The sequence below is a fragment of the Lineus longissimus genome, chromosome 13, assembly GCF_910592395.1.
Source record: "Lineus longissimus chromosome 13, tnLinLong1.2, whole genome shotgun sequence".
Lineage (NCBI taxonomy): Eukaryota > Metazoa > Nemertea > Pilidiophora > Heteronemertea > Lineidae > Lineus > Lineus longissimus.
The window spans coordinates 16,764,807-16,790,895 of record NC_088320.1 but is presented as its reverse complement, the minus strand read 5'-3'; the positions used below and the strand labels follow the sequence as shown (position 1 = coordinate 16,790,895).

At 42.9% G+C, this 26,089-nt stretch overlaps 1 protein-coding gene across 1 annotated transcript; it reads right to left on the bottom strand.

Moving 5' to 3' along the window:
- Window positions 1–5,438: 5,438 nt before the first annotated feature.
- On the bottom strand, window positions 5,439–10,964 carry LOC135497739 (uncharacterized). Its single transcript, XM_064787572.1, has one exon. The coding sequence runs from the start codon at window positions 10,962–10,964 to the stop codon at window positions 5,439–5,441; it is 5,526 nt and encodes a 1,841-aa protein (XP_064643642.1).
- Window positions 10,965–26,089: the final 15,125 nt, after the last annotated feature.

Below are 26,089 nucleotides of genomic sequence, written 5' to 3'. Positions count from 1 at the left end.
ACCCTTTGAAGAGAACAACCTATTGTCTTTGAGACACCTTGAATAGCAAGCTCCTCATCCAGTACATCTCACCCTTTGAAGAGAACAACCTATTGTCTTTGAGACACCTTGAATAGCAAGCTCCTCATCCGGTACATCTCACCCTTTGAAGAGAACAACCTATTGTCTTTGAGACACCTTGAATAGCTAGCTCCTCATCCAGCACATCTCACCCTTTGAAGAGAACAACCTATTGTCTTTGAGACACCTTGAATAGCTAGCTCCTCATCCAGCACATCTCACCCTTTGAAGAGAACAAGCTATTGTCTTTGAGACACCTTGAACAGCAAGCTCCTCATCCAGTACATCTCACCCTTTGAAGAGAACAACCTATTGTCTTTGATACACCTTGAATAGCTAGCTCCTCATCCAGCATATCTCACCCTTTGAAGAGAACATCCTACTGTCTTTGAGACACCTTGAATAGCTAGCTCCTCATCCAGTACATCTCACCCTTTTAAGAGAACATCCTACTGTCTTTGAGACACCTTGAATAGCTAGCTCCTCATTCAACATATCTCACCCTTTGAAGAGAACAACCTATTGTCTTTGAGACACCTTGAATAGCAAGCTCCTCATCCAGTACATCTCACTCTTTGAAGAGAACATCCTACTGTCTTTGAGACACCTTGAATAGCTAGCTGCTCATCCAGCATATCTCACCCTTTGAAGAGAACAACCTACTATCTTTGAGACACCATGAATAGCTAGCTCCTCATCCAGTACATCTCACCCTTTGAAGAGAACAACCTATTGTCTTTGATACACCTTGAATAGCTAGCTCCTCATCCAGCATATCTCACCCTTTGAAGAGAACAACCTACTATCTTTGAGACACCATGAATAGCTAGCTCCTCATCCAGCATATCTCAGCCTTTGAAGAGAACATCCTACTGTCTTTAAGACACCCTGAATAGCTAGCTCCTCATCCAGCATATCTCACCCTTTGAAGAGAACAACCTACTGTCTTTGATACACCTTGAATAGCTAGCTCCTCATCCAGCATATCTCACCCTTTGAAGAGAACAACCTATTGTCTTTGAGACACCTTGAATAGCAAGCTCCTCATCCAGTACATCTCACCCTTTGAAGAGAACATCCTACCGTCTTTGAGACACCTTGAATAGCTAGCTCCTCATCCAGTACATCTCACCCTTTGAAGAGAACATCCTACTGTCTTTGAGACACCTTGAATAGCTAGCTCCTCATCCAGCATATCTCACCCTTTGAAGAGAACAACCTATTGTCTTTGAGACACCTTGAATAGCTAGCTCCTCATCCAGCACATCTCACCCTTTGAAGAGAACAACCTATTGTCTTTGAGACACCTTGAATAGCAAGATCCTCATCCAGTACATCTCACCCTTTGAAGAGAACAACCTATTGTCTTTGAGACACCTTGAATAGCAAGCTCCTCATCCAGTACATCTCACCCTTTGAAGAGAACATCCTACTGTCTTTGAGACACCATGAATAGCTAGCTCCTCATCCAGTACATCTCACCCTTTGAAGAGAACAACCTACTCTCTTTGATACACCTTGAATAGCAAGATCCTCATCCAGTACATCTCACCCTTTGAAGAGAACATCCTACTGTCTTTGAGACACCTTGAATAGCAAGATCCTCATCCAGTACATCTCACCCTTTGAAGAGAACATCCTACTGTCTTTGAGACACCTTGAATAGCAAGATCCTCATCCAGTACATCTCACCCTTTGAATAGAACAACCTATTGTCTTTGAGACACCTTGAATAGCATGCTCCTCATCCAGTACATCTCACCCTTTGAAGAGAACATCCTATTGTCTTTGAGACACCTTGAATAGCTAGCTCCTCATCCAGTACATCTCACCCTTTGAAGAGAACAACCTATTGTCTTTGAGACACCTTGAATAGCAAGCTCCTCATCCAGCATATCTCAGCCTTTGAAGAGAACATCCTACTGTCTTTAAGACACCTTGAATAGCAAGATCCTCATCCAGTACATCTCGCCCTTTGAAGAGAACATCCTACTGTCTTTGAGACACCTTGAATAGCAAGATCCTCATCCAGTACATCTCACCCTTTGAAGAGAACATCCTACTGTCTTTGAGACACCTTGAATAGCTAGCTCCTCATCCAGTACATCTCACCCTTTGAAGAGAACATCCTACTGTCTTTGAGACACCTTGAATAGCAAGATCCTCATCTAGTACATCTCGCCCTTTGAAGAGAACATCCTACTGTCTTTGAGACACCTTGAATAGCAAGATCCTCATCCAGTACATCTCACCCTTTGAAGAGAACATCCTACTGTCTTTGAGACACCTTGAATAGCTAGCTCCTCATCCAGGACATCTCACCCTTTGAAGAGAACATCCTATTGTCTTTGAGACACCTTGAATAGCTAGCTCCTCATCCAGTACATTTCACCCTTTGAAGAGAACAACCTATTGTCTTTGAGACACCTTGAATAACTAGCTCCTCATCCAGTACATCTCACCCTTTGAAGAGAACATCCTAGTGTCTTTGATACATCTTGAATAACTAGCTCCTCATCCAGTACATCTCACCCTTTGAAGAGAACAACCTATTGTCTTTGAAACACCTTGAATAGCTAGCTCCTCATCCAGTACATCTCACCCTTTGAAGAGAACATCCTATTGTCTTTGAGACACCTTGAATAGCTAGCTCCTCATCCAGTACATCTCACCCTTTGAAGAGAACAACCTATTGTCTTTGAGACACCTTGAATAGCAAGATCCTCATCCAGTACATCTCACCCTTTGAAGAGAACATCCTACTGTCTTTGAGACACCTTGAATAGCAAGATCCTCATCCAGCATATCTCACCCTTTGAAGAGAACATCCTACTGTCTTTGAGACACCTTGAATAGCAAGATCCTCATCCAGTACATCTCACCCTTTGAAGAGAACAACCTACTGTCTTTGAGACACCTTGAATAGCTAGCTCCTCATCCAGCATATCTCACCCTTTGAAGAGAACATCCTACTGTCTTTGAGACACCTTGAATAGCTAGCTCCTCATCCAGCATATCTCACCCTTTGAAGAATACAACCTATTGTCTTTGAGACACCTTGAATAGCTAGCTCCTCATCCAGCATATCTCACCCTTTGAAGAGAACATCCTACTGTCTTTGAGAAACCTTGAATAGCAAGCTCCTCATCCAGTACATCTCACCCTTTGAAGAGAACATCCTAATATTATGTACAGTGCTTAGAAAATGTATGCACCATTATTTTAGCACTTTAAATCAAATAAATTATTATTATTATTATTATTACTGTCTTTGAGACACCTTGAATAGCTAGCTCCTCATCCAGCATATCTCACCCTTTGAAGAGAACAACCTATTGTCTTTGAGACACCTTGAATAGCAAGCTCCTCATCCAGTACATCTCACCCTTTGAAGAGAACATCCTACTGTCTTTGATACACCTTGAATAGCTAGCTCCTCATCCAGCATATCTCACCCTTTGAAGAGAACATCCTACTGTCTTTGAGACACCTTGAATAGCTAGCTCCTCATCCAGCATATCTCACCCTTTGAAGAGAACAACCTACTGTCTTTGAGACACCATGAATAGCTAGCTCCTCATCCAGTACATCTCACCCTTTGAAGAGAACAACCTATTGTCTTTGATACACCTTGAATAGCTAGCTCCTCATCCAGCATATCTCACCCTTTGAAGAGAACAACCTACTATCTTTGAGACACCATGAATAGGTAGCTCCTCATCCAGTACATCTCACCCTTTGAAGAGAACAACCTATTGTCTTTGAGACACCATGAATAGCTAGCTCCTCATCCAGTACATCTCACCCTTTGAAGAGAACATCCTATTGTCTTTGAGACACCTTGAATAGCTAGCTCCTCATCCAGTACATCTCACCCTTTGAAGAGAACAACCTATTGTCTTTGAGACACCTTGAACAGCAAGCTCCTCATCCAGTACATCTCACCCTTTGAAGAGAACAACCTATTGTCTTTGATACACCTTGAATAGCTAGCTCCTCATCCAGCATATCTCACCCTTTGAAGAGAACATCCTACTGTCTTTGAGACACCTTGAATAGCTAGCTCCTCATCCAGTACATCTTACCCTTTGAAGAGAACATCCTACTGTCTTTGAGACACCTTGAATAGCTAGCTCCTCATTCAACATATCTCACCCTTTGAAGAGAACAACCTATTGTCTTTGAGACACCTTGAATAGCAAGCTCCTCATCCAGTACATCTCACTCTTTGAAGAGAACATCCTACTGTCTTTGAGACACCTTGAATAGCTAGCTGCTCATCCAGCATATCTCACCCTTTGAAGAGAACAACCTACTATCTTTGAAACACCATGAATAGCTAGCTCCTCATCCAGTACATCTCACCCTTTGAAGAGAACAACCTATTGTCTTTGATACACCTTGAATAGCTAGCTCCTCATCCAGCATATCTCACCCTTTGAAGAGAACAACCTACTATCTTTGAGACACCATGAATAGCTAGCTCCTCATCCAGTACATCTCACCCTTTGAAGAGAACAACCTATTGTCTTTGATACACCTTGAGTAGCAAGCTCCTCATCCAGCATATCTCAGCCTTTGAAGAGAACATCCTACTGTCTTTAAGACACCCTGAATAGCTAGCTCCTCATCCAGCATATCTCACCCTTTGAAGAGAACAACCTACTGTCTTTGATACACCTTGAATAGCTAGCTCCTCATCCAGCATATCTCACCCTTTGAAGAGAACAACCTATTGTCTTTGAGACACTGTTCTGTAGCTACTTAAGTTTGGAGTAAGTGGGAAATACAGGGCGACATTCGGCTGTGTTCTGTAGGGACTGTATATTTATTATGGATTCTAAAATACAAATTCATCGCACGTGCTCTCATATCTCGCCATTGCTCGTTGTTGTCGTTACACATAAACCGTCTCAACCAAATACACAACACTCCCCCCTGAAAATCGAGGAGGCGAGATTTTCAATAACACAATGAACCTAACCCGCCGTAAGGCTTAATTCTGAGAAATGTATGCTGAACACAATAGCTCCAAAATGCAAGACCTAGCATACATAAGTAAACAACTACACCTAATTCTATACCCTATAGAATATACCGTCAAATAACTCAAATACACATAGACAAATCTAATGCTAAGAGTATTCCCCCCATTTACCAACCTGGGAAATGTAAATTACAACCTTCTGGTAAGAAACTCTGATGATGATATACCTAGTAATAGTAATAATAGTATACTAATACATGTAATCAAAATGTTAAGAATTTTGACCCCTTGATAGAGATTTGGCAATCAGTTGACATGCATGTATCTGACAACTACGACTGAGTAACCAAAACTCAACTCCAATTCTTGTATGTCACTCTGGATTAAATGTCTATTCTGCGGGTTCCAACAAACGCAACTTCTGAATAGGCCTTCTCATCAATCCTCTCTTGGTTTTCACTGTGACTGACCTAACCAACCCGTCTCTTCCTGGGTGTGTGGCCATCACACGTCCTAGTGCCCAATCTAGTTTTCTGATGTTGTCCTCCGCCACTAGAACGATGTCTCCCTCTTGCAGATTATCTCGTATCTCTGTCCATTTTGAACGGCGCTGTAATTCCACAAGGTATTCACTTGTCCACCTTTTCCAAAACTGTTTGGATATCCTCTGTTGATAGGCCCATCTCCTTTCAAGTGACAACTCTGGCTTGTATACAGATGGCAGCAACTGCAGATTTCTTCCTATGATCAAGTGACCAGGGGTTAATGGAAGAGGATCCTCCTTGTCAGCCGAGATATCCGATAAGGGTCGAGAATTGATTTGAGCTTCTGCATCAGTGAGCACGGTCTGAAGCTCGGTAAATGTCAGGCTGGCCTTTCTGAGAATCTTTGAGAGAGCTCGTTTTACACTTCCAACAAGTCGTTCATAAAATCCTCCATGCCATGGAGCCCTAGGAGTTATGAACTTCCACTCGATTCCTTCCAGTCTGAGTTTATCCTTGATTCTCGCATTGTTGTGGAACAAACGGTAAAGCAATGAAGCTGCACTCTCAAATGTTTTTGCATTATCGGAGTAGATGGTACAACACTTTCCACGCCGATTCATCATTCGTCTCAATGCTTGTAGGAACTCCTCTGTTGTCAAATTTGCTGTCAGCTCTAAATGCACTGCCCTGGTGGCCATACATGTGAATATGAGGATGTAAGCCTTGTTGCTTCCAGCTCCATGTTTTCCACTGACATGTACTTCTCTAACATAGAGTGGTCCAGCATAGTTCACTCCAATGTTGGTAAATGGTGGCGATATATTAACCCTTTCCTCTGGCAACGGCGCCATTTTCTGCTCTAATTTTCTGGCACTTCTACATTTCTTACATGGTAGGACTCTGCGAACTTCCTGCCGGCCACATACTAACCAGTATTTGCTTCTCAAGTTAGACAAGGTTTGAACAACTCCTGTGTGTCCAAAGATGATGTGATAGTGGATTATCAACATTTCCACAAATCTATTGTGATTAGGCAATATGATGGGGTTTTTAAGCTCATCTGGCAGTAGTGCTTTGTGTAGTCTCCCCCCAACACGGAGTAACTTCAGTTTCTCATCCCATATCGGATCAAGCTGTTTCAAGCGGCTATTTGCAGGAATCGAAAGATTATTCTGTACTGCATGAATTTCCACTGAAAATGCTTGTTCTTGAGCCCAACGTAACCAATACAACTCCTCTTCTCTTTGATCAGTGAGAGTCAAGATTGCATTTTCTTCTCGAACATGTTGCCCATCTCCTGTCCTCACTCGGTACTTTAAGCTTCGGACTCTATTCATCACTCTCAGAAACTTGTGGTAACTCTCATATTTCTCCACTAGTTTCAGCTGCTCACTTTTGGTTTGGTCAGTTGTTTTCTCTTTGACTTGCAGTGCTGAGAAAGTCTTGGGTTTTTTCTTCTGTTCAGCCAATTCCAGTTCAGCTGTGTCAATTCGCTGTTTTGGCCAACTTTCTTCTTCTTTTCTTAGGAAGTCTGGCCCTTCCCACCAGAGTTGCGAGTTAACTAAGCTTTCAGCAGAACATCCTCTCGAGCATAGATCAGCGGGGTTAATTTTCCCTGGCAAATGACTCCACTTCCTAGGTGGTACTAGATTCTGTATCTCACTCACGCGATTGGCAACGAACGTCTGCCAAGTGTAGGCAGGTTTGCTAATCCAGGCAAGTACTACTTGTGAGTCAGTCCAGCAGTGTACATCCTCTATTTCCAACTTGATTTCACGTTGAACGTAGTTTACCAAGCGTGCTGTGATTAGCGCAGCCATGAGCTCTAGCTCTGGTAAGCTTCTCTTCTTTCCAAGTGGTGACACTCTAGTTTTAGAGCACAGTACAGCTGTGTGCACTCTCCCTGTTGGCAAGTCCTCAACCCTGACGTAAACTACTCCTCCATATGCTGCTACACACGCATCACCGAAACCATGCAGTGTGAATCTAGGTTGAGTGAAGCTCTCAGGAACTATACATCGCTGGACCTTTATCTGATCCAGATCAGAAACTTGCTCCTTCCAACGTACCCAGTTCTGATTAAGTTCATCAGATAACTTCTCATCCCAGTCAGTACGATCCATCCAGGACTGTTGGAATAGCCGCTTGGCTACCAAAGTGAACGGTGCTAACAAACCCATCGGGTCGTAAATTCGATGAAGTTGTTGTAACACAGTCCTACGAGTTTCACAGGGTACATTTTCCATCCTCTCGCAAAAGGAAAACATTAGTACGTCCTCTTTAGGAATGTACTTGATCCCCAACGTTTTTGTAGTAAATTGTTCCTCAGTGACGACTACTATACCACAGGCAAGATCTGACTCCTCTAATCCAGCCAAAGCTTCTGGTTTGTTGGACACAAATTTCCTGAGTGGGAATCCTCCAGATTTCAAGACTGTTTTCATGTCTACTGCTAAGCTTGCTGCTGCTGTGGTATTGTCTTCTCCAGACAGTACATCATCCACGAAAATATTTTCTGTTATTTCCTCAGTAGCCTTTGGGTATTCCTTTGTCTGTGTGAGTGCATGGTCCACTACAGTTTTGATACTCGAAAATGGAGATGATTTCAGACCAAATGTTACTGTTTTCAGCCTGTAAACATCAGGTCTTTTACTAGTGTCCATGTCACGCCATAAGAATCTCTGTAGATCTTGATCTCCAGTTTGCATGCCGATTTGAAGAAACATTTTCTCTATATCTGCTACAAGCGCTACTTTATGTTTTCTGAAACGCAAAAGTATGGCAAGTGGGTCGGGCTGCAGTGCTGGTCCACTCAACAATGTGTCATTTAGTGACACCCCCTCTGGTCCTTTGGCGGAGCCGTCAAACACAACACGCACCTTTGTGGTTGATTTATCCATTCTAACAACAGGGTGATGAGGCAAGTACCATATTGCTTGCGCTTGTTTCTCCAATTCCTCAACTTTCTCGGCACGCCCTTTATCAACTAACTCTTGGATCTGTTCTTGGTAGGCCTTTCCCAAGTCTGGGTCCCTCTGTAATCTTCTTTCCAACCCCTCGAGACGTTTCTCTGCTAAGGTTCGATTTGATTCTAAAGACTTGTCCTTCCAGTCCGGATGGCGAATCAAACCTGTGACGTAATGACCATCTACGAGTTTGGTATTATCAAGATGCTGCTGCAATGCATCAGTCTCCAATTCTGTGGCTTGGTGCTTGACCTCATTAGGTAATATTCCCAAGTGTTCTAGGTCCCAATGTCTGGCTGCAAAGTCAGTTTCATTCTCCAAGGAAACTCTATGACACGTGTTTACCATACCAATCTTTCCATGTCGTTGGTTTGGCTCCTCTACTGGGCAGATACCTGAAAGTACCCATCCAAAATGACTCTTTGTGGCAGTTGGCATTCCTGGTGGTCCAGTTTTTCTAACAGGCAGTAAGATGTTTGTGGTATCCTCTAGCCCCAACATAACATCAATTTCAGCCGATTCACGGGGGTATGTGTCTGCTATCTGCAATCCCTGTAAGTGTTGCAGCTTTGACAAATCTACTCTCACGCAGTTGAGGTCCATGCTAGGCTGATGAACTGTGTAGGCCTCTATCTCAAATTCCTCACCTTTCCAATTAGGAATAGCGCTTGATAGATGAAACTTAACTCTCTCTGTTTTCAATCTCATCTGGTTACCACCGGCTAGTGAAAATTCTGCCTCAACCTTGGGTCCTCGCAAGTCCAGTTTTCTTGCCATCTTGTTACTTATGAATGATACACCGCTGCCTGTATCAAATAAGATTCTCGCTACTGAAATTGCTCCTCGTGATTCGATTCTTGCTAGAGTGGATTGCATCAATATCTCCTTTGGACCTGTAATGGCCTTGACAAGTCCTACACTCTTGGGAAATTCCGTTTTTTGACGTAGACCTTGTACTTGCTCTTCTTCCGGTAGCTCTGGCTCACGATCATAATGGATCAAGGTATGATGTTTCTTCCCACATCTCTGACAGTGTCTTGAATTACAGTCTTTGACATAATGCGAAGCAAAGCAGTTAAAACAAAGTTTTAAACTCTTGACCTTGTCTATGCGATCACTGACACTCATGGCTTTGAAGGTCTGGCACTGATAAAGTAGATGTGCTTCTTGGCATACAGGGCACTTGGGAGTTCGACTCTGCGTCTTCTGTTTTGATTGTCCAGCTTTAGGGTTACTTGTAGCATTGACATTCAATGCATATGCACTTGGCTTGCCATAACTAGTACTAGTATGTTTTTTCTCTGGTTTCTGTGAGTGTGAAGTACTACTACTTGTGGTTGGTCGCTTTCCCCCCTCCATTTCCGTCCTTCGGGTAACTTGCAGGGCGTCGAGTAGCCTTTCCAGTAAGTCGGGAAATTTCAGAGGCAAAGTCGACTTTGTTTTTGCCTTCAGCTTTTCGCCATCCCACTTTCGCAACAGTGTTTTGGGAATTTTGGGCCTGACCAATGCCGTGAAAATCCAACTTGTTTCGTCTAGTTCACATAGAGCCTCGGTTTTCTTTAAAATATAATTCCATGCTGACACAAGCTTATGGCAGAATGGCTCCATGTCTTTTAGTGCAAGGGAGCTCGGTGCCTCCATGTTGGCTATCTCGATTACAGCCTTCTGCACACAACTCTCAACGTCACCATACTTGCTTTCTAAAACTTGGAGGATGTCTTGGTAATCAGGATCTTTCATACCCGCTACTAACTTTCTACACTCGCCCTCTAGTAATGTAATGGTAAAGTGCGTCTTTTCCACCTCCGAATAACCTGGCTTCGCCAACTCCGCTTCTAACAGCTCTCGCCATTGATCGAAGAAATGCGGGTCGCCGCTAAATTTTGGTATGGGTAGCTCTCTCTTCTTCTTGGTCAAAGTTGACAAGATGGTTGTGAGCTGCTCTCCTGATATTCCATTGTTCATGGATTTAAAAGCCTCTGCTAAACCCTTTGTTAACACTTCAATGTTGCTCTGGCTACTATGATGGGATCCTTTGCCTTCACTCTCACTCCTCTCCTTTGTCGGCCTGAACCAGTCTTTCTCCAACCTCTGGATCTTGGCATCACAGTTGAAGTACCTCTCTCTATAGTCTTGCTCATCTTTATCTTCTCTTCTCCTCTGGTCGTCAGACATAGCGTTCAGCCTCTCCTCGTTATCTCTGTGATAATCCACTTGGTCTTGAGTATCTTGCAAGTCCATGTAGGCTGACTTCAACTGTTCTCTGGCAGACATGGCTGCCCTCACTTTAATCTCATTCTCGGGTGAACGGTCATCATCGTCTAATGCTGGAAGAACATCATCATAATATCGGAACAAGGATTTCTCCAACTTGGTGTATCTCTGCCGATTGATGCGCCTCCTTTCCAATAGGAATTCAAGCGTTGCTGGCTCAGCAGCCACACTTTTACCCTTAGTAGTCGCCATTACATGTATGTCAGTGATTTTAGGACAGATGAAGCAGTATTGATAATTTTTAAAACAATTATTACGTTAACGTAACCCACTTGAGAACTTAACCCTCACTATTTGTGACCTGGTAAAACTTTGAGACTTATAATAAATTGGTATACCGAGGAATGATAAACCTTGTAGTAATTACCATAAAAAGACCATTGCATATTGCACCAAAATCACTATCTACTCATGAAAACCACTGAGATTTGAACTGAATGGCAATCTCAAGACTCATATAAACACTTTGACTATAAAAGTACAATGTATAAACACACGATAACTCAACACTATACAAACATGGTCACCTCTTAAGTATTGTGACAGCGTCACTTTTTCTTAAGGTCAATAATTAGTCACAGTATTTACTATGATTATTCTATGAAATACAAATGTAGTAAGACCAAACTGTAACTCAAACACTCTTGAGAATCACTACCGGTAACCGTTTTAAATAAAATGCAACTCTAATCTACATGTAATCCATATTAAAATTGAATACCTGTATCATGTATGCCTCAACATGGCAGATGCCAGATTCAGTAAATACCAATAAACACAACGTGGCACTTATACTCTTGACACTCACTGAAAGAAACTCTTATGGCTCACACTCAACTCAGATTAGGCTGACTAAATCCTTACTTTTAGATTTATCAAACCGTTACCTGTTAAAGATTACCAAACATACACTCAGTAATACCTCTGTAAAATGCAAACTCAGTATTTGGCATAAATTTAACACATGGTAAGACAGGACACTTATACTGAAAGTGAAACAAGAAGTCAAAGACTTAAAACTCAGGGTAAGAAAGAATCACCTTTTTGGATTCATACGTGGTTGAACTCATACACACTGCAGTAAGTTTGACATCTTTTAGTCAAAGCATAAACTCATAATTCTAGGGGAAAGCTAGAAAACACTCAGATACGAATTTAGTCAAAGTACACGCAGATGTCCTCCACAACTCAGTCTTAACTCAGCGACAAGATGTATCTGCATAACTCGGCGATGTCTGGAACAGCGACGATTCTCACTCATGTAGTCGTCAAGATTCCTGGTCCTCATAGATGATGCATCTGTGCTGGGAGCTGCTCAGCAATGTACGACAACTAACGGATGCTCGAAAAGCATGTGCACGTGGAACTCAGGAACTCGGGTTTTCCACAAACTACACGCTAAAGACAGTCCGACTCACTCTGCTCAGGCCATGCACGAATTGTCATTGCATGGGTCACGGGTGAATCCTCGAAAGACAGAAGAGAAAGTCACACCCTGCACCTCTGTCAAGGCTCAACTCAAAATTCGTTTTTTCGGATGCACAACTCTCACAATGTCAAATTACTCATTTGTATTGAGTACTGTTGATCACAGTGTCCCACGTCAGGTCCACCGTACTACTCGACTGCACACCGCACAACTCCGGAGTGCATGAAAGACAACATTTTGCAACCACGTGCATTGGATGCCTGTATATGCTTAGTGCATCAATAGTGCATCACTGCGATCACTGCCACTGCCGCGCCGGCACATCGGATCGATTGGCGACTGTCCTGATCCGGTCGGAGAGACCATAATGTTCTGTAGCTACTTAAGTTTGGAGTAAGTGGGAAATACAGGGCGACATTCGGCTGTGTTCTGTAGGGACTGTATATTTATTATGGATTCTAAAATACAAATTCATCGCACGTGCTCTCATATCTCGCCATTGCTCGTTGTTGTCGTTACACATAAACCGTCTCAACCAAATACACAACAGACACCTTGAATAGCAAGCTCCTCATCCAGTACATCTCACCCTTTGAAGAGAACATCCTACCGTCTTTGAGACACCTTGAATAGCTAGCTCCTCATCCAGTACATCTCACCCTTTGAAGAGAACATCCTACTGTCTTTGAGACACCTTGAATAGCTAGCTCCTCATCCAGCATATCTCACCCTTTGAAGAGAACAACCTATTGTCTTTGAGACACCTTGAATAGCTAGCTCCTCATCCAGCACATCTCACCCTTTGAAGAGAACAACCTATTGTCTTTGAGACACCTTGAATAGCAAGATCCTCATCCAGTACATCTCACCCTTTGAAGAGAACAACCTATTGTCTTTGAGACACCTTGAATAGCAAGCTCCTCATCCAGTACATCTCACCCTTTGAAGAGAACATCCTACTGTCTTTGAGACACCATGAATAGCTAGCTCCTCATCCAGTACATCTCACCCTTTGAAGAGAACAACCTACTCTCTTTGATACACCTTGAATAGCAAGATCCTCATCCAGTACATCTCACCCTTTGAAGAGAACATCCTACTGTCTTTGAGACACCTTGAATAGCAAGATCCTCATCCAGTACATCTCACCCTTTGAAGAGAACATCCTACTGTCTTTGAGACACCTTGAATAGCAAGATCCTCATCCAGTACATCTCACCCTTTGAATAGAACAACCTATTGTCTTTGAGACACCTTGAATAGCAAGCTCCTCATCCAGTACATCTCACCCTTTGAAGAGAACATCCTATTGTCTTTGAGACACCTTGAATAGCTAGCTCCTCATCCAGTACATCTCACCCTTTGAAGAGAACATCCTACTGTCTTTGAGACACCTTGAATAGCAAGATCCTCATCCAGTACATCTCACCCTTTGAAGAGAACATCCTACTGTCTTTGAGACACCTTGAATAGCAAGATCCTCATCCAGTACATCTCACCCTTTGAAGAGAACATCCTATTGTCTTTGAGACACCTTGAATAGCAAGCTCCTCATCCAGTACATCTCACCCTTTGAAGAGAACATCCTATTGTCTTTGAGACACCTTGAATAGCTAGCTCCTCATCCAGTACATCTCACCCTTTGAAGAGAACAACCTATTGTCTTTGAGACACCTTGAATAGCAAGCTCCTCATCCAGTACATCTCACCCTTTGAAGAGAACATCCTATTGTCTTTGAGACACCTTGAATAGCTAGCTCCTCATCCAGTACATCTCACCCTTTGAAGAGAACAACCTATTGTCTTTGAGACACCTTGAATAGCAAGCTCCTCATCCAGCATATCTCAGCCTTTGAAGAGAACATCCTACTGTCTTTGAGACACCTTGAATAGCAAGATCCTCATCCAGTACATCTCGCCCTTTGAAGAGAACATCCTACTGTCTTTGAGACACCTTGAATAGCTAGCTCCTCATCCAGTACATCTCACCCTTTGAAGAGAACATCCTACTGTCTTTGAGACACCTTGAATAGCAAGATCCTCATCCAGTACATCTCGCCCTTTGAAGAGAACATCCTACTGTCTTTGAGACACCTTGAATAGCAAGATCCTCATCCAGTACATCTCACCCTTTGAAGAGAACATCCTACTGTCTTTGAGACACCTTGAATAGCTAGCTCCTCATCCAGGACATCTCACCCTTTGAAGAGAACATCCTATTGTCTTTGAGACACCTTGAATAGCTAGCTCCTCATCCAGTACATCTCACCCTTTGAAGAGAACAACCTATTGTCTTTGAGACACCTTGAATAACTAGCTCCTCATCCAGTACATCTCACCCTTTGAAGAGAACATCCTATTGTCTTTGATACACCTTGAATAGCTAGCTCCTCATCCAGTACATCTCACCCTTTGAAGAGAACATCCTACTGTCTTTGAGACACCTTGAATAGCAAGATCCTCATCCAGTACATCTCACCCTTTGAAGAGAACAACCTACTGTCTTTGAGACACCTTGAATAGCTAGCTCCTCATCCAGCATATCTCACCCTTTGAAGAGAACATCCTATTGTCTTTGAGACACCTTGAATAGCTAGCTCCTCATCCAGTACATCTCACCCTTTGAAGAGAACAACCTATTGTCTTTGAGACACCTTGAACAGCAAGCTCCTCATCCAGTACATCTCACCCTTTGAAGAGAACAACCTATTGTCTTTGATACACCTTGAATAGCTAGCTCCTCATCCAGCATATCTCACCCTTTGAAGAGAACATCCTACTGTCTTTGAGACACCTTGAATAGCTAGCTCCTCATCCAGTACATCTCACCCTTTGAAGAGAACATCCTACTGTCTTTGAGACACCTTGAATAGCTAGCTCCTCATTCAACATATCTCACCCTTTGAAGAGAACAACCTATTGTCTTTGAGACACCTTGAATAGCAAGCTCCTCATCCAGTACATCTCACTCTTTGAAGAGAACATCCTACTGTCTTTGAGACACCTTGAATAGCTAGCTGCTCATCCAGCATATCTCACCCTTTGAAGAGAACAACCTACTATCTTTGAAACACCATGAATAGCTAGCTCCTCATCCAGTACATCTCACCCTTTGAAGAGAACAACCTATTGTCTTTGATACACCTTGAATAGCTAGCTCCTCATCCAGCATATCTCACCCTTTGAAGAGAACAACCTACTATCTTTGAGACACCATGAATAGCTAGCTCCTCATCCAGTACATCTCACCCTTTGAAGAGAACAACCTACTGTCTTTGATACACCTTGAGTAGCAAGCTCCTCATCCAGCATATCTCAGCCTTTGAAGAGAACATCCTACTGTCTTTAAGACACCCTGAATAGCTAGCTCCTCATCCAGCATATCTCACCCTTTGAAGAGAACAACCTACTGTCTTTGATACACCTTGAATAGCTAGCTCCTCATCCAGCATATCTCACCCTTTGAAGAGAACAACCTATTGTCTTTGAGACACCTTGAATAGCAAGCTCCTCATCCAGTACATCTCACCCTTTGAAGAGAACATCCTACCGTCTTTGAGACACCTTGAATAGCTAGCTCCTCATCCAGTACATCTCACCCTTTGAAGAGAACATCCTACTGTCTTTGAGACACCTTGAATAGCTAGCTCCTCATCCAGCATATCTCACCCTTTGAAGAGAACAACCTATTGTCTTTGAGACACCTTGAATAGCTAGCTCCTCATCCAGCACATCTCACCCTTTGAAGAGAACAACCTATTGTCTTTGAGACACCTTGAATAGCAAGATCCTCATCCAGTACATCTCACCCTTTGAAGAGAACAACCTATTGTCTTTGAGACACCTTGAATAGCAAGCTCCTCATCCAGTACATCTCACCCTTTGAAGAGAACATCCTACTGTCTTTGAGACACCATGAATAGCTAGCTCCTCATCCAGTACATCTCACCCTTTGAAGAGAACAACCTACTCTCTTTGATACACCTTGAATAGCAAGATCCTCATCCAGTACATCTCACCCTTTGAAGAGAACATCCTACTGTCTTTGAGACACCTTGAATAGCAAGATCCTCATCCAGTACATCTCACCCTTTGAAGAGAACATCCTACTGTCTTTGAGACACCTTGAATAGCAAGATCCTCATCCAGTACATCTCACCCTTTGAATAGAACAACCTATTGTCTTTGAGACACCTTGAATAGCAAGCTCCTCATCCAGTACATCTCACCCTTTGAAGAGAACATCCTATTGTCTTTGAGACACCTTGAATAGCTAGCTCCTCATCCAGTACATCTCACCCTTTGAAGAGAACAACCTATTGTCTTTGAGACACCTTGAATAGCAAGCTCCTCATCCAGTACATCTCACCCTTTGAAGAGAACATCCTATTGTCTTTGAGACACCTTGAATAGCTAGCTCCTCATCCAGTACATCTCACCCTTTGAAGAGAACAACCTATTGTCTTTGAGACACCTTGAATAGCAAGCTCCTCATCCAGCATATCTCAGCCTTTGAAGAGAACATCCTACTGTCTTTGAGACACCTTGAATAGCAAGATCCTCATCCAGTACATCTCGCCCTTTGAAGAGAACATCCTACTGTCTTTGAGACACCTTGAATAGCTAGCTCCTCATGCAGTACATCTCACCCTTTGAAGAGAACATCCTACTGTCTTTGAGACACCTTGAATAGCAAGATCCTCATCCAGTACATCTCGCCCTTTGAAGAGAACATCCTACTGTCTTTGAGACACCTTGAATAGCAAGATCCTCATCCAGTACATCTCACCCTTTGAAGAGAACATCCTACTGTCTTTGAGACACCTTGAATAGCTAGCTCCTCATCCAGGACATCTCACCCTTTGAAGAGAACATCCTATTGTCTTTGAGACACCTTGAATAGCTAGCTCCTCATCCAGTACATCTCACCCTTTGAAGAGAACAACCTATTGTCTTTGAGACACCTTGAATAACTAGCTCCTCATCCAGTACATCTCACCCTTTGAAGAGAACATCCTATTGTCTTTGATACACCTTGAATAGCTAGCTCCTCATCCAGTACATCTCACTCTTTGAAGAGAACAACCTATTGTCTTTGAGACACCTTGAATAGCTAGCTCCTCATCCAGTACATCTCACCCTTTGAAGAGAACATCCTATTGTCTTTGAGACACCTTGAATAGCTAGCTCCTCATCCAGTACATCTCACCCTTTGAAGAGAACAACCTATTGTCTTTGAGACACCTTGAATAGCAAGATCCTCATCCAGTACATCTCACCCTTTGAAGAGAACAACCTACTGTCTTTGAGACACCTTGAATAGCTAGCTCCTCATCCAGCATATCTCACCCTTTGAAGAGAACATCCTACTGTCTTTGAGACACCTTGAATAGCTAGCTCCTCATCCAGCAAATCTCACCCTTTGAAGAGAACAACCTATTGTCTTTGAGAAACCTTGAATAGCAAGCTCCTCATCCAGTGCATCTCACCCTTTGAAGAGAACATCCTACTGTCTTTGAGACACCTTGAATAGCTAGCTCCTCATCCAGCATATCTCACCCTTTGAAGAGAACAACCTATTGTCTTTGAGACACCTTGAATAGCAAGCTCCTCATCCAGTACATCTCACCCTTTGAAGAGAACATCCTACTGTCTTTGATACACCTTGAATAGCTAGCTCCTCATCCAGCATATCTCACCCTTTGAAGAGAACATCCTACTGTCTTTGAGACACCTTGAATAGCTAGCTCCTCATCCAGCATATCTCACCCTTTGAAGAGAACAACCTACTGTCTTTGAGACACCATGAATAGCTAGCTCCTCATCCAGTACATCTCACCCTTTGAAGAGAACAACCTATTGTCTTTGATACACCTTGAATAGCTAGCTCCTCATCCAGCATATCTCACCCTTTGAAGAGAACAACCTACTATCTTTGAGACACCATGAATAGGTAGCTCCTCATCCAGTACATCTCACCCTTTGAAGAGAACAACCTATTGTCTTTGAGACACCATGAATAGCTAGCTCCTCATCCAGTACATCTCACCCTTTGAAGAGAACATCCTATTGTCTTTGAGACACCTTGAATAGCTAGCTCCTCATCCAGTACATCTCACCCTTTGAAGAGAACAACCTATTGTCTTTGAGACACCTTGAATAGCAAGATCCTCATCCAGTACATCTCACCCTTTGAAGAGAACAACCTACTGTCTTTGAGACACCTTGAATAGCTAGCTCCTCATCCAGCATATCTCACCCTTTGAAGAGAACATCCTACTGTCTTTGAGACACCTTGAATAGCTAGCTCCTCATCCAGCATATCTCACCCTTTGAAGAGAACAACCTATTGTCTTTGAGAAACCTTGAATAGCAAGCTCCTCATCCAGTGCATCTCACCCTTTGAAGAGAACATCCTACTGTCTTTGAGACACCTTGAATAGCTAGCTCCTCATCCAGCATATCTCACCCTTTGAAGAGAACAACCTATTGTCTTTGAGACACCTTGAATAGCAAGCTCCTCATCCAGTACATCTCACCCTTTGAAGAGAACATCCTACTGTCTTTGATACACCTTGAATAGCTAGCTCCTCATCCAGCATATCTCACCCTTTGAAGAGAACATCCTACTGTCTTTGAGACACCTTGAATAGCTAGCTGCTCATCCAGCATATCTCACCCTTTGAAGAGAACAACCTACTATCTTTGAAACACCATGAATAGCTAGCTCCTCATCCAGTACATCTCACCCTTTGAAGAGAACAACCTATTGTCTTTGATACACCTTGAATAGCTAGCTCCTCATCCAGCATATCTCACCCTTTGAGGAGAACAACCTACTATCTTTGAGACACCATGAATAGCTAGCTCCTCATCCAGTACATCTCACCCTTTGAAGAGAACAACCTATTGTCTTTGAGACACCATGAATAGCTAGCTCCTCATCCAGTACATCACACCCTATGAAGAGAACATCCTACTGTATTTGAGACACCATGAATAGCTAGCTCCTCATCCAGTACATCTCACCCTTTGAAGAGAACATCCTACCGCTTTGAGACACCATGAATAGCTAGCTCCTCATCCAGTACATCTCACCCGTTGAAGAGAACATCCTACTGTCTTTGAGACACCATGAATAGCTAGCTCCTCATCCAGTACATCTCACCCTTTGAAGAGAACATCCTACTGTCTTTGAGACACCATGAATAGCTAGCTCCTCATCCAGTACATCTCACCCTTTGAAGAGAACATCCTACTGTCTTTGAGACACCTTGAATAGCAAGATCCTCATCCAGTACATCTCACCCTTTGAAGAGAACAACCTATTGTCTTTGATACACCTTGAATAGCTAGCTCCTCATCCAGTACATCTCACCCTTTGAAGAGAACATCCTACTGTCTTTGAGACACCTTGAATAGCAAGATCCTCATCCAGTACATCTCACCCTTTGAAGAGAACAACCTATTGTCTTTGACACACCTTGAATAGCTAGCTCCTCATCCAGTATATCTCACCCTTTGAAGAGAACATCCTACTGTCTTTGAGACACCTTGAATAGCAAGATCCTCATCCAGTACATCTCACCCTTTGAAGAGAACAACCTACTGTCTTTGAGACACCTTGAATAGCTAGCTCCTCATCCAGCATATCTCACCCTTTGAAGAGAACATCCTACTGTCTTTGAGACACCTTGAATAGCTAGCTCTTCATCCAGTATATCTCACCCTTTGAAGAGAACATCCTACTGTCTTTGAGACACCTTGAATAGCTAGCTCCTCATCCAGCATATCTCACCCTTTGAAGAGAACATCCTACTGTCTTTGAGACACCGTGAATAGCAAGATCCTCATCCAGTACATCTCACCCTTTGAAGAGAACAACCTACTGTCTTTGATACACCTTGAATAGCTAGCTCCTTATCCAGTACACCTCACCCTTTGAAGAGAACATCCTACTGTCTTTGAGACACCTTGAATAGCAAGATCCTCATCCAGTACATCTCACCCTTTGAAGAGAACATCCTACTGTCTTTGAGACACCTTGAATAGCTAGCTCCTCATCCAGTACATCTCACCCTTTGAAGAGAACATCCTATTGTCTTTAATACACCTTGAATAGCTAGCTCCTCATCCAGTACATCTCACCCTTTGAAGAGAACAACCTATTGTCTTTGAGACACCTTGAATAGCTAGCTCCTCATCCAGTACATCTCACCCTTTGAAGAGAACATCCTATTGTCTTTGAGACACCTTGAATAGCAAGCTCCTCATCCAGTACATCTCACCCTTTGAAGAGAACAACCTATTGTCTTTGAGACACCTTGAATAGCAAGATCCTCATCCAGTACATCTCACCCTTTGAAGAGAACAACCTACTGTCTTTGAGACACCTTGAATAGCTAGCTCCTCATCCTGCATATCTCACCCTTTGAAGAGAACATCCTACTGTCTTTGAGACACCTTGAATAGCTAGCTCCTCATCCAGCATATCTCACCCTTTGAAGAGAACAACCTATTGTCTTTGAGACACCTTGAATAGCAAGCTCCTCATCCAGTACATCTCACCCTTTGAAGAGAACATCCTACTGTCTTTGATACACCTTGAATAGCTAGCTCCTCATCCAGCATATCTCACCCTTTGAAGAGAACATCCTACTGTCTTTGAGACACCTTGAATAGCTAGCTCCTCATCCAGCATATCTCACCCTTTAAAGAGAACAACCTACTATCTTTGAGACACCATGAATAGCTAGCTCCTCATCCAGTACATCTCACCCTTTGAAGAGAACAACCTATTGTCTTTGATACACCTTGAATAGCTAGCTCCTCATCCAGCACATCTCACCCTTTGAAGAGAACAAGCTATTGTCTTTGAGACACCTTGAACAGCAAGCTCCTCATCCAGTACATCTCACCCTTTGAAGAGAACAACCTATTGTCTTTGATACACCTTGAATAGCTAGCTCCTCATCCAGCATATCTCACCCTTTGAAGAGAACATCCTACTGTCTTTGAGACACCTTGAATAGCTAGCTCTTCATCCAGTATATCTCACCCTTTGAAGAGAACATCCTACTGTCTTTGAGACACCTTGAATAGCTAGCTCCTCATCCAGCATATCTCACCCTTTGAAGATAACATCCTACTGTCTTTGAGACACCTTGAATAGCAAGATCCTCATCCAGTACATCTCACCCTTTGAAGAGAACAACCTACTGTCTTTGATACACCTTGAATAGCTAGCTCCTTATCCAGTACACCTCACCCTTTGAAGAGAACATCCTACTGTCTTTGAGACACCTTGAATAGCAAGATCCTCATCCAGTACATCTCACCCTTTGAAGAGAACATCCTACTGTCTTTGAGACACCTTGAATAGCTAGCTCCTCATCCAGTACATCTCACCCTTTGAAGAGAACATCCTACTGTCTTTGATACACCTTGAATAGCTAGCTCCTCATCCAGTACATCTCACCCTTTGAAGAGAACAACCTATTGTCTTTGAGACACCTTGAATAGCTAGCTCCTCATCCAGTACATCTCACCCTTTGAAGAGAACATCCTATTGTCTTTGAGACACCTTGAATAGCAAGCTCCTCATCCAGTACATCTCACCCTTTGAAGAGAACAACCTATTGTCTTTGAGACACCTTGAATAGCAAGATCCTCATCCAGTACATCTCACCCTTTGAAGAGAACAACCTACTGTCTTTGAGACACCTTGAATAGCTAGCTCCTCATCCTGCATATCTCACCCTTTGAAGAGAACATCCTACTGTCTTTGAGACACCTTGAATAGCTAGCTCCTCATCCAGCATATCTCACCCTTTGAAGAGAACAACCTATTGTCTTTGAGACACCTTGAATAGCAAGCTCCTCATCCAGTACATCTCACCCTTTGAAGAGAACATCCTACTGTCTTTGATACACCTTGAATAGCTAGCTCCTCATCCAGCACATCTCACCCTTTGAAGAGAACAACCTATTGTCTTTGATACACCTTGAATAGCTAGCTCCTCATCCAGCACATCTCACCCTTTGAAGAGAACAAGCTATTGTCTTTGAGACACCTTGAACAGCAAGCTCCTCATCCAGTACATCTCACCCTTTGAAGAGAACAACCTATTGTCTTTGATACACCTTGAATAGCTAGCTCCTCATCCAGCATATCTCACCCTTTGAAGAGAACAACCTATTGTCTTTGATACACCTTGAATAGCTAGCTCCTCATCCAGCACATCTCACCCTTTGAAGAGAACAAGCTATTGTCTTTGAGACACCTTGAACAGCAAGCTCCTCATCCAGTACATCTCACCCTTTGAAGAGAACAACCTATTGTCTTTGATACACCTTGAATAGCTAGCTCCTCATCCAGTACATCTCACCCTTTGAAGAGAACAACCTATTGTCTTTGATACACCTTGAATAGCTAGCTCCTCATCCAGCACATCTCACCCTTTGAAGAGAACAAGCTATTGTCTTTGAGACACCTTGAACAGCAAGCTCCTCATCCAGTACATCTCACCCTTTGAAGAGAACAACCTATTGTCTTTGATACACCTTGAATAGCTAGCTCCTCATCCAGCATATCTCACCCTTTGAAGAGAACATCCTACTGTCTTTGAGACACCTTGAATAGCTAGCTCCTCATCCAGTACATCTCACCCTTTGAAGAGAACATCCTACTGTCTTTGAGACACCTTGAATAGCTAGCTCCTCATTCAACATATCTCACCCTTTGAAGAGAACAACCTATTGTCTTTGAGACACCTTGAATAGCAAGCTCCTCATCCAGTACATCTCACTCTTTGAAGAGAACATCCTACTGTCTTTGAGACACCTTGAATAGCTAGCTGCTCATCCAGCATATCTCACCCTTTGAAGAGAACAACCTACTATCTTTGAGACACCATGAATAGCTAGCTCCTCATCCAGTACATCTCACCCTTTGAAGAGAACAACCTATTGTCTTTGATACACCTTGAATAGCTAGCTCCTCATCCAGCATATCTCACCCTTTGAAGAGAACAACCTACTATCTTTGAGACACCATGAATAGCTAGCTCCTCATCCAGTACATCTCACCCTTTGAAGAGAACAACCTATTGTCTTTGATACACCTTGAGTAGCTAGCTCCTCATCCAGCATATCTCACCCTTTGAAGAGAACATCCTACTGTCTTTAAGACACCCTGAATAGCTAGCTCCTCATCCAGCATATCTCACCCTTTGAAGAGAACAACCTACTGTCTTTGATACACCTTGAATAGCTAGCTCCTCATCCAGCATATCTCAGCCTTTGAAGAGAACATCCTACTGTCTTTAAGACACCCTGAATAGCTAGCTCCTCATCCAGCATATCTCACCTTTTGAAGAGAACAACCTACTATCTTTGAGACACCATGAATAGCTAGCTCCTCATCCAGTACATCTCACCCTTTGAAGAGAACAACCTATTGTCTTTGATACACCTTGAGTAGCTAGCTCCTCATCCAGCATATCTCACCCTTTGAAGAGAACATCCTACTGTCTTTAAGACACCCTGAATAGCTAGCTCCTCATCCAGCATATCTCACCCTTTGAAGAGAACAACCTACTGTCTTTGATACACCTTGAATAGCTAGCTCCTCATCCAGCATATCTCACCCTTTGAAGAGAACAACCTATTGTCTTTGAGACACCTTGAATAGCAAGCTCCTCATCCAGTACATCTCACCCTTTGAAGAGAACATCCTACCGTCTTTGAGACACCTTGAATAGCTAGCTCCTCATCCAGTACATCTCACCCTTTGAAGAGAACATCCTACTGTCTTTGAGACACCTTGAATAGCTAGCTCCTCATCCAGCATATCTCACCCTTTGAAGAGAACAACCTATTGTCTTTGAGACACCTTGAATAGCTAGCTCCTCATCCAGCACATCTCACCCTTTGAAGAGAACAACCTATTGTCTTTGAGGCACCTTGAATAGCAAGATCCTCATCCAGTACATCTCACCATTTGAAGAGAACAACCTATTGTCTTTGAGACACCTTGAATAGCAAGCTCCTCATCCAGTACATCTCACCCTTTGAAGAGAACATCCTACTGTCTTTGAGACACCATGAATAGCTAGCTCCTCATCCAGTACATCTCACCCTTTGAAGAGAACAACCTACTCTCTTTGATACACCTTGAATAGCAAGATCCTCATCCAGTACATCTCACCCTTTGAAGAGAACATCCTACTGTCTTTGAGACACCTTGAATAGCAAGATCCTCATCCAGTACATCTCACCCTTTGAAGAGAACATCCTACTGTCTTTGAGACACCTTGAATAGCAAGATCCTCATCCAGTACATCTCACCCTTTGAATAGAACAACCTATTGTCTTTGAGACACCTTGAATAGCATGCTCCTCATCCAGTACATCTCACCCTTTGAAGAGAACATCCTATTGTCTTTGAGACACATTGAATAGCTAGCTCCTCATCCAGTACATCTCACCCTTTGAAGAGAACAACCTATTGTCTTTGAGACACCTTGAATAGCAAGCTCCTCATCCAGCATATCTCAGCCTTTGAAGAGAACATCCTACTGTCTTTGAGACACCTTGAATAGCAAGATCCTCATCCAGTACATCTCGCCCTTTGAAGAGAACATCCTACTGTCTTTGAGACACCTTGAATAGCAAGATCCTCATCCAGTACATCTCACCCTTTGAAGAGAACATCCTACTGTCTTTGAGACACCTTGAATAGCTAGCTCCTCATCCAGTACATCTCACCCTTTGAAGAGAACATCCTACTGTCTTTGAGACACCTTGAATAGCAAGATCCTCATCCAGTACATCTCGCCCTTTGAAGAGAACATCCTACTGTCTTTGAGACACCTTGAATAGCAAGATCCTCATCCAGTACATCTCACCCTTTGAAGAGAACATCCTACTGTCTTTGAGACACCTTGAATAGCTAGCTCCTCATCCAGGACATCTCACCCTTTGAAGAGAACATCCTATTGTCTTTGAGACACCTTGAATAGCTAGCTCCTCATCCAGTACATCTCACCCTTTGAAGAGAACAACCTATTGTCTTTGAGACACCTTGAATAACTAGCTCCTCATCCAGTACATCTCACCCTTTGAAGAGAACATCCTATTGTCTTTGATACACCATGAATAGCTAGCTCCTCATCCAGTATATCTCACCCTTTGAAGAGAACAACCTATTGTCTTTGAGACACCATGAATAGCTAGCTCCTCATCCAGTACATCTCACACTTTGAAGAGAACATCCTATTGTCTTTGAGACACCTTGAATAGCTAGCTCCTCATCCAGTACATCTCACCCTTTGAAGAGAACAACCTATTGTCTTTGAGACACCTTGAATAGCAAGATCCTCATCCAGTACATCTCACCCTTTGAAGAGAACAACCTACTGTCTTTGAGACACCTTGAATAGCTAGCTCCTCATCCAGCATATCTCACCCTTTGAAGAGAACAACCTACTATCTTTGAGACACCATGAATAGCTAGCTCCTCATCCAGTACATCTCACCCTTTGAAGAGAACAACCTATTGTCTTTGAGACACCATGAATAGCTAGCTCCTCATCCAGTACATCACACCCTTTGAAGAGAACATCCTACTGTATTTGAGACACCATGAAAGCTAGCTCCTCATCCAGTACATCTCACCCTTTGAAGAGAACATCCTACCGCTTTGAGACACCATGAATAGCTAGCTCCTCATCCAGTACATCTCACCCGTTGAAGAGAACATCCTACTGTCTTTGAGACACCATGAATAGCTAGCTCCTCATCCAGTACATCTCACCCTTTGAAGAGAACATCCTACTGTCTTTGAGACACCATGAATAGCTAGCTCCTCATCCAGTACATCTCACCC

Coding starts and splice junctions, on each gene's coding strand:
- LOC135497739 (XM_064787572.1), bottom strand. CDS start 10,964: ATGGCGACTACTAAGGGTAAAAGTGTGGCTGCTGAGCCAGCAACGCTT.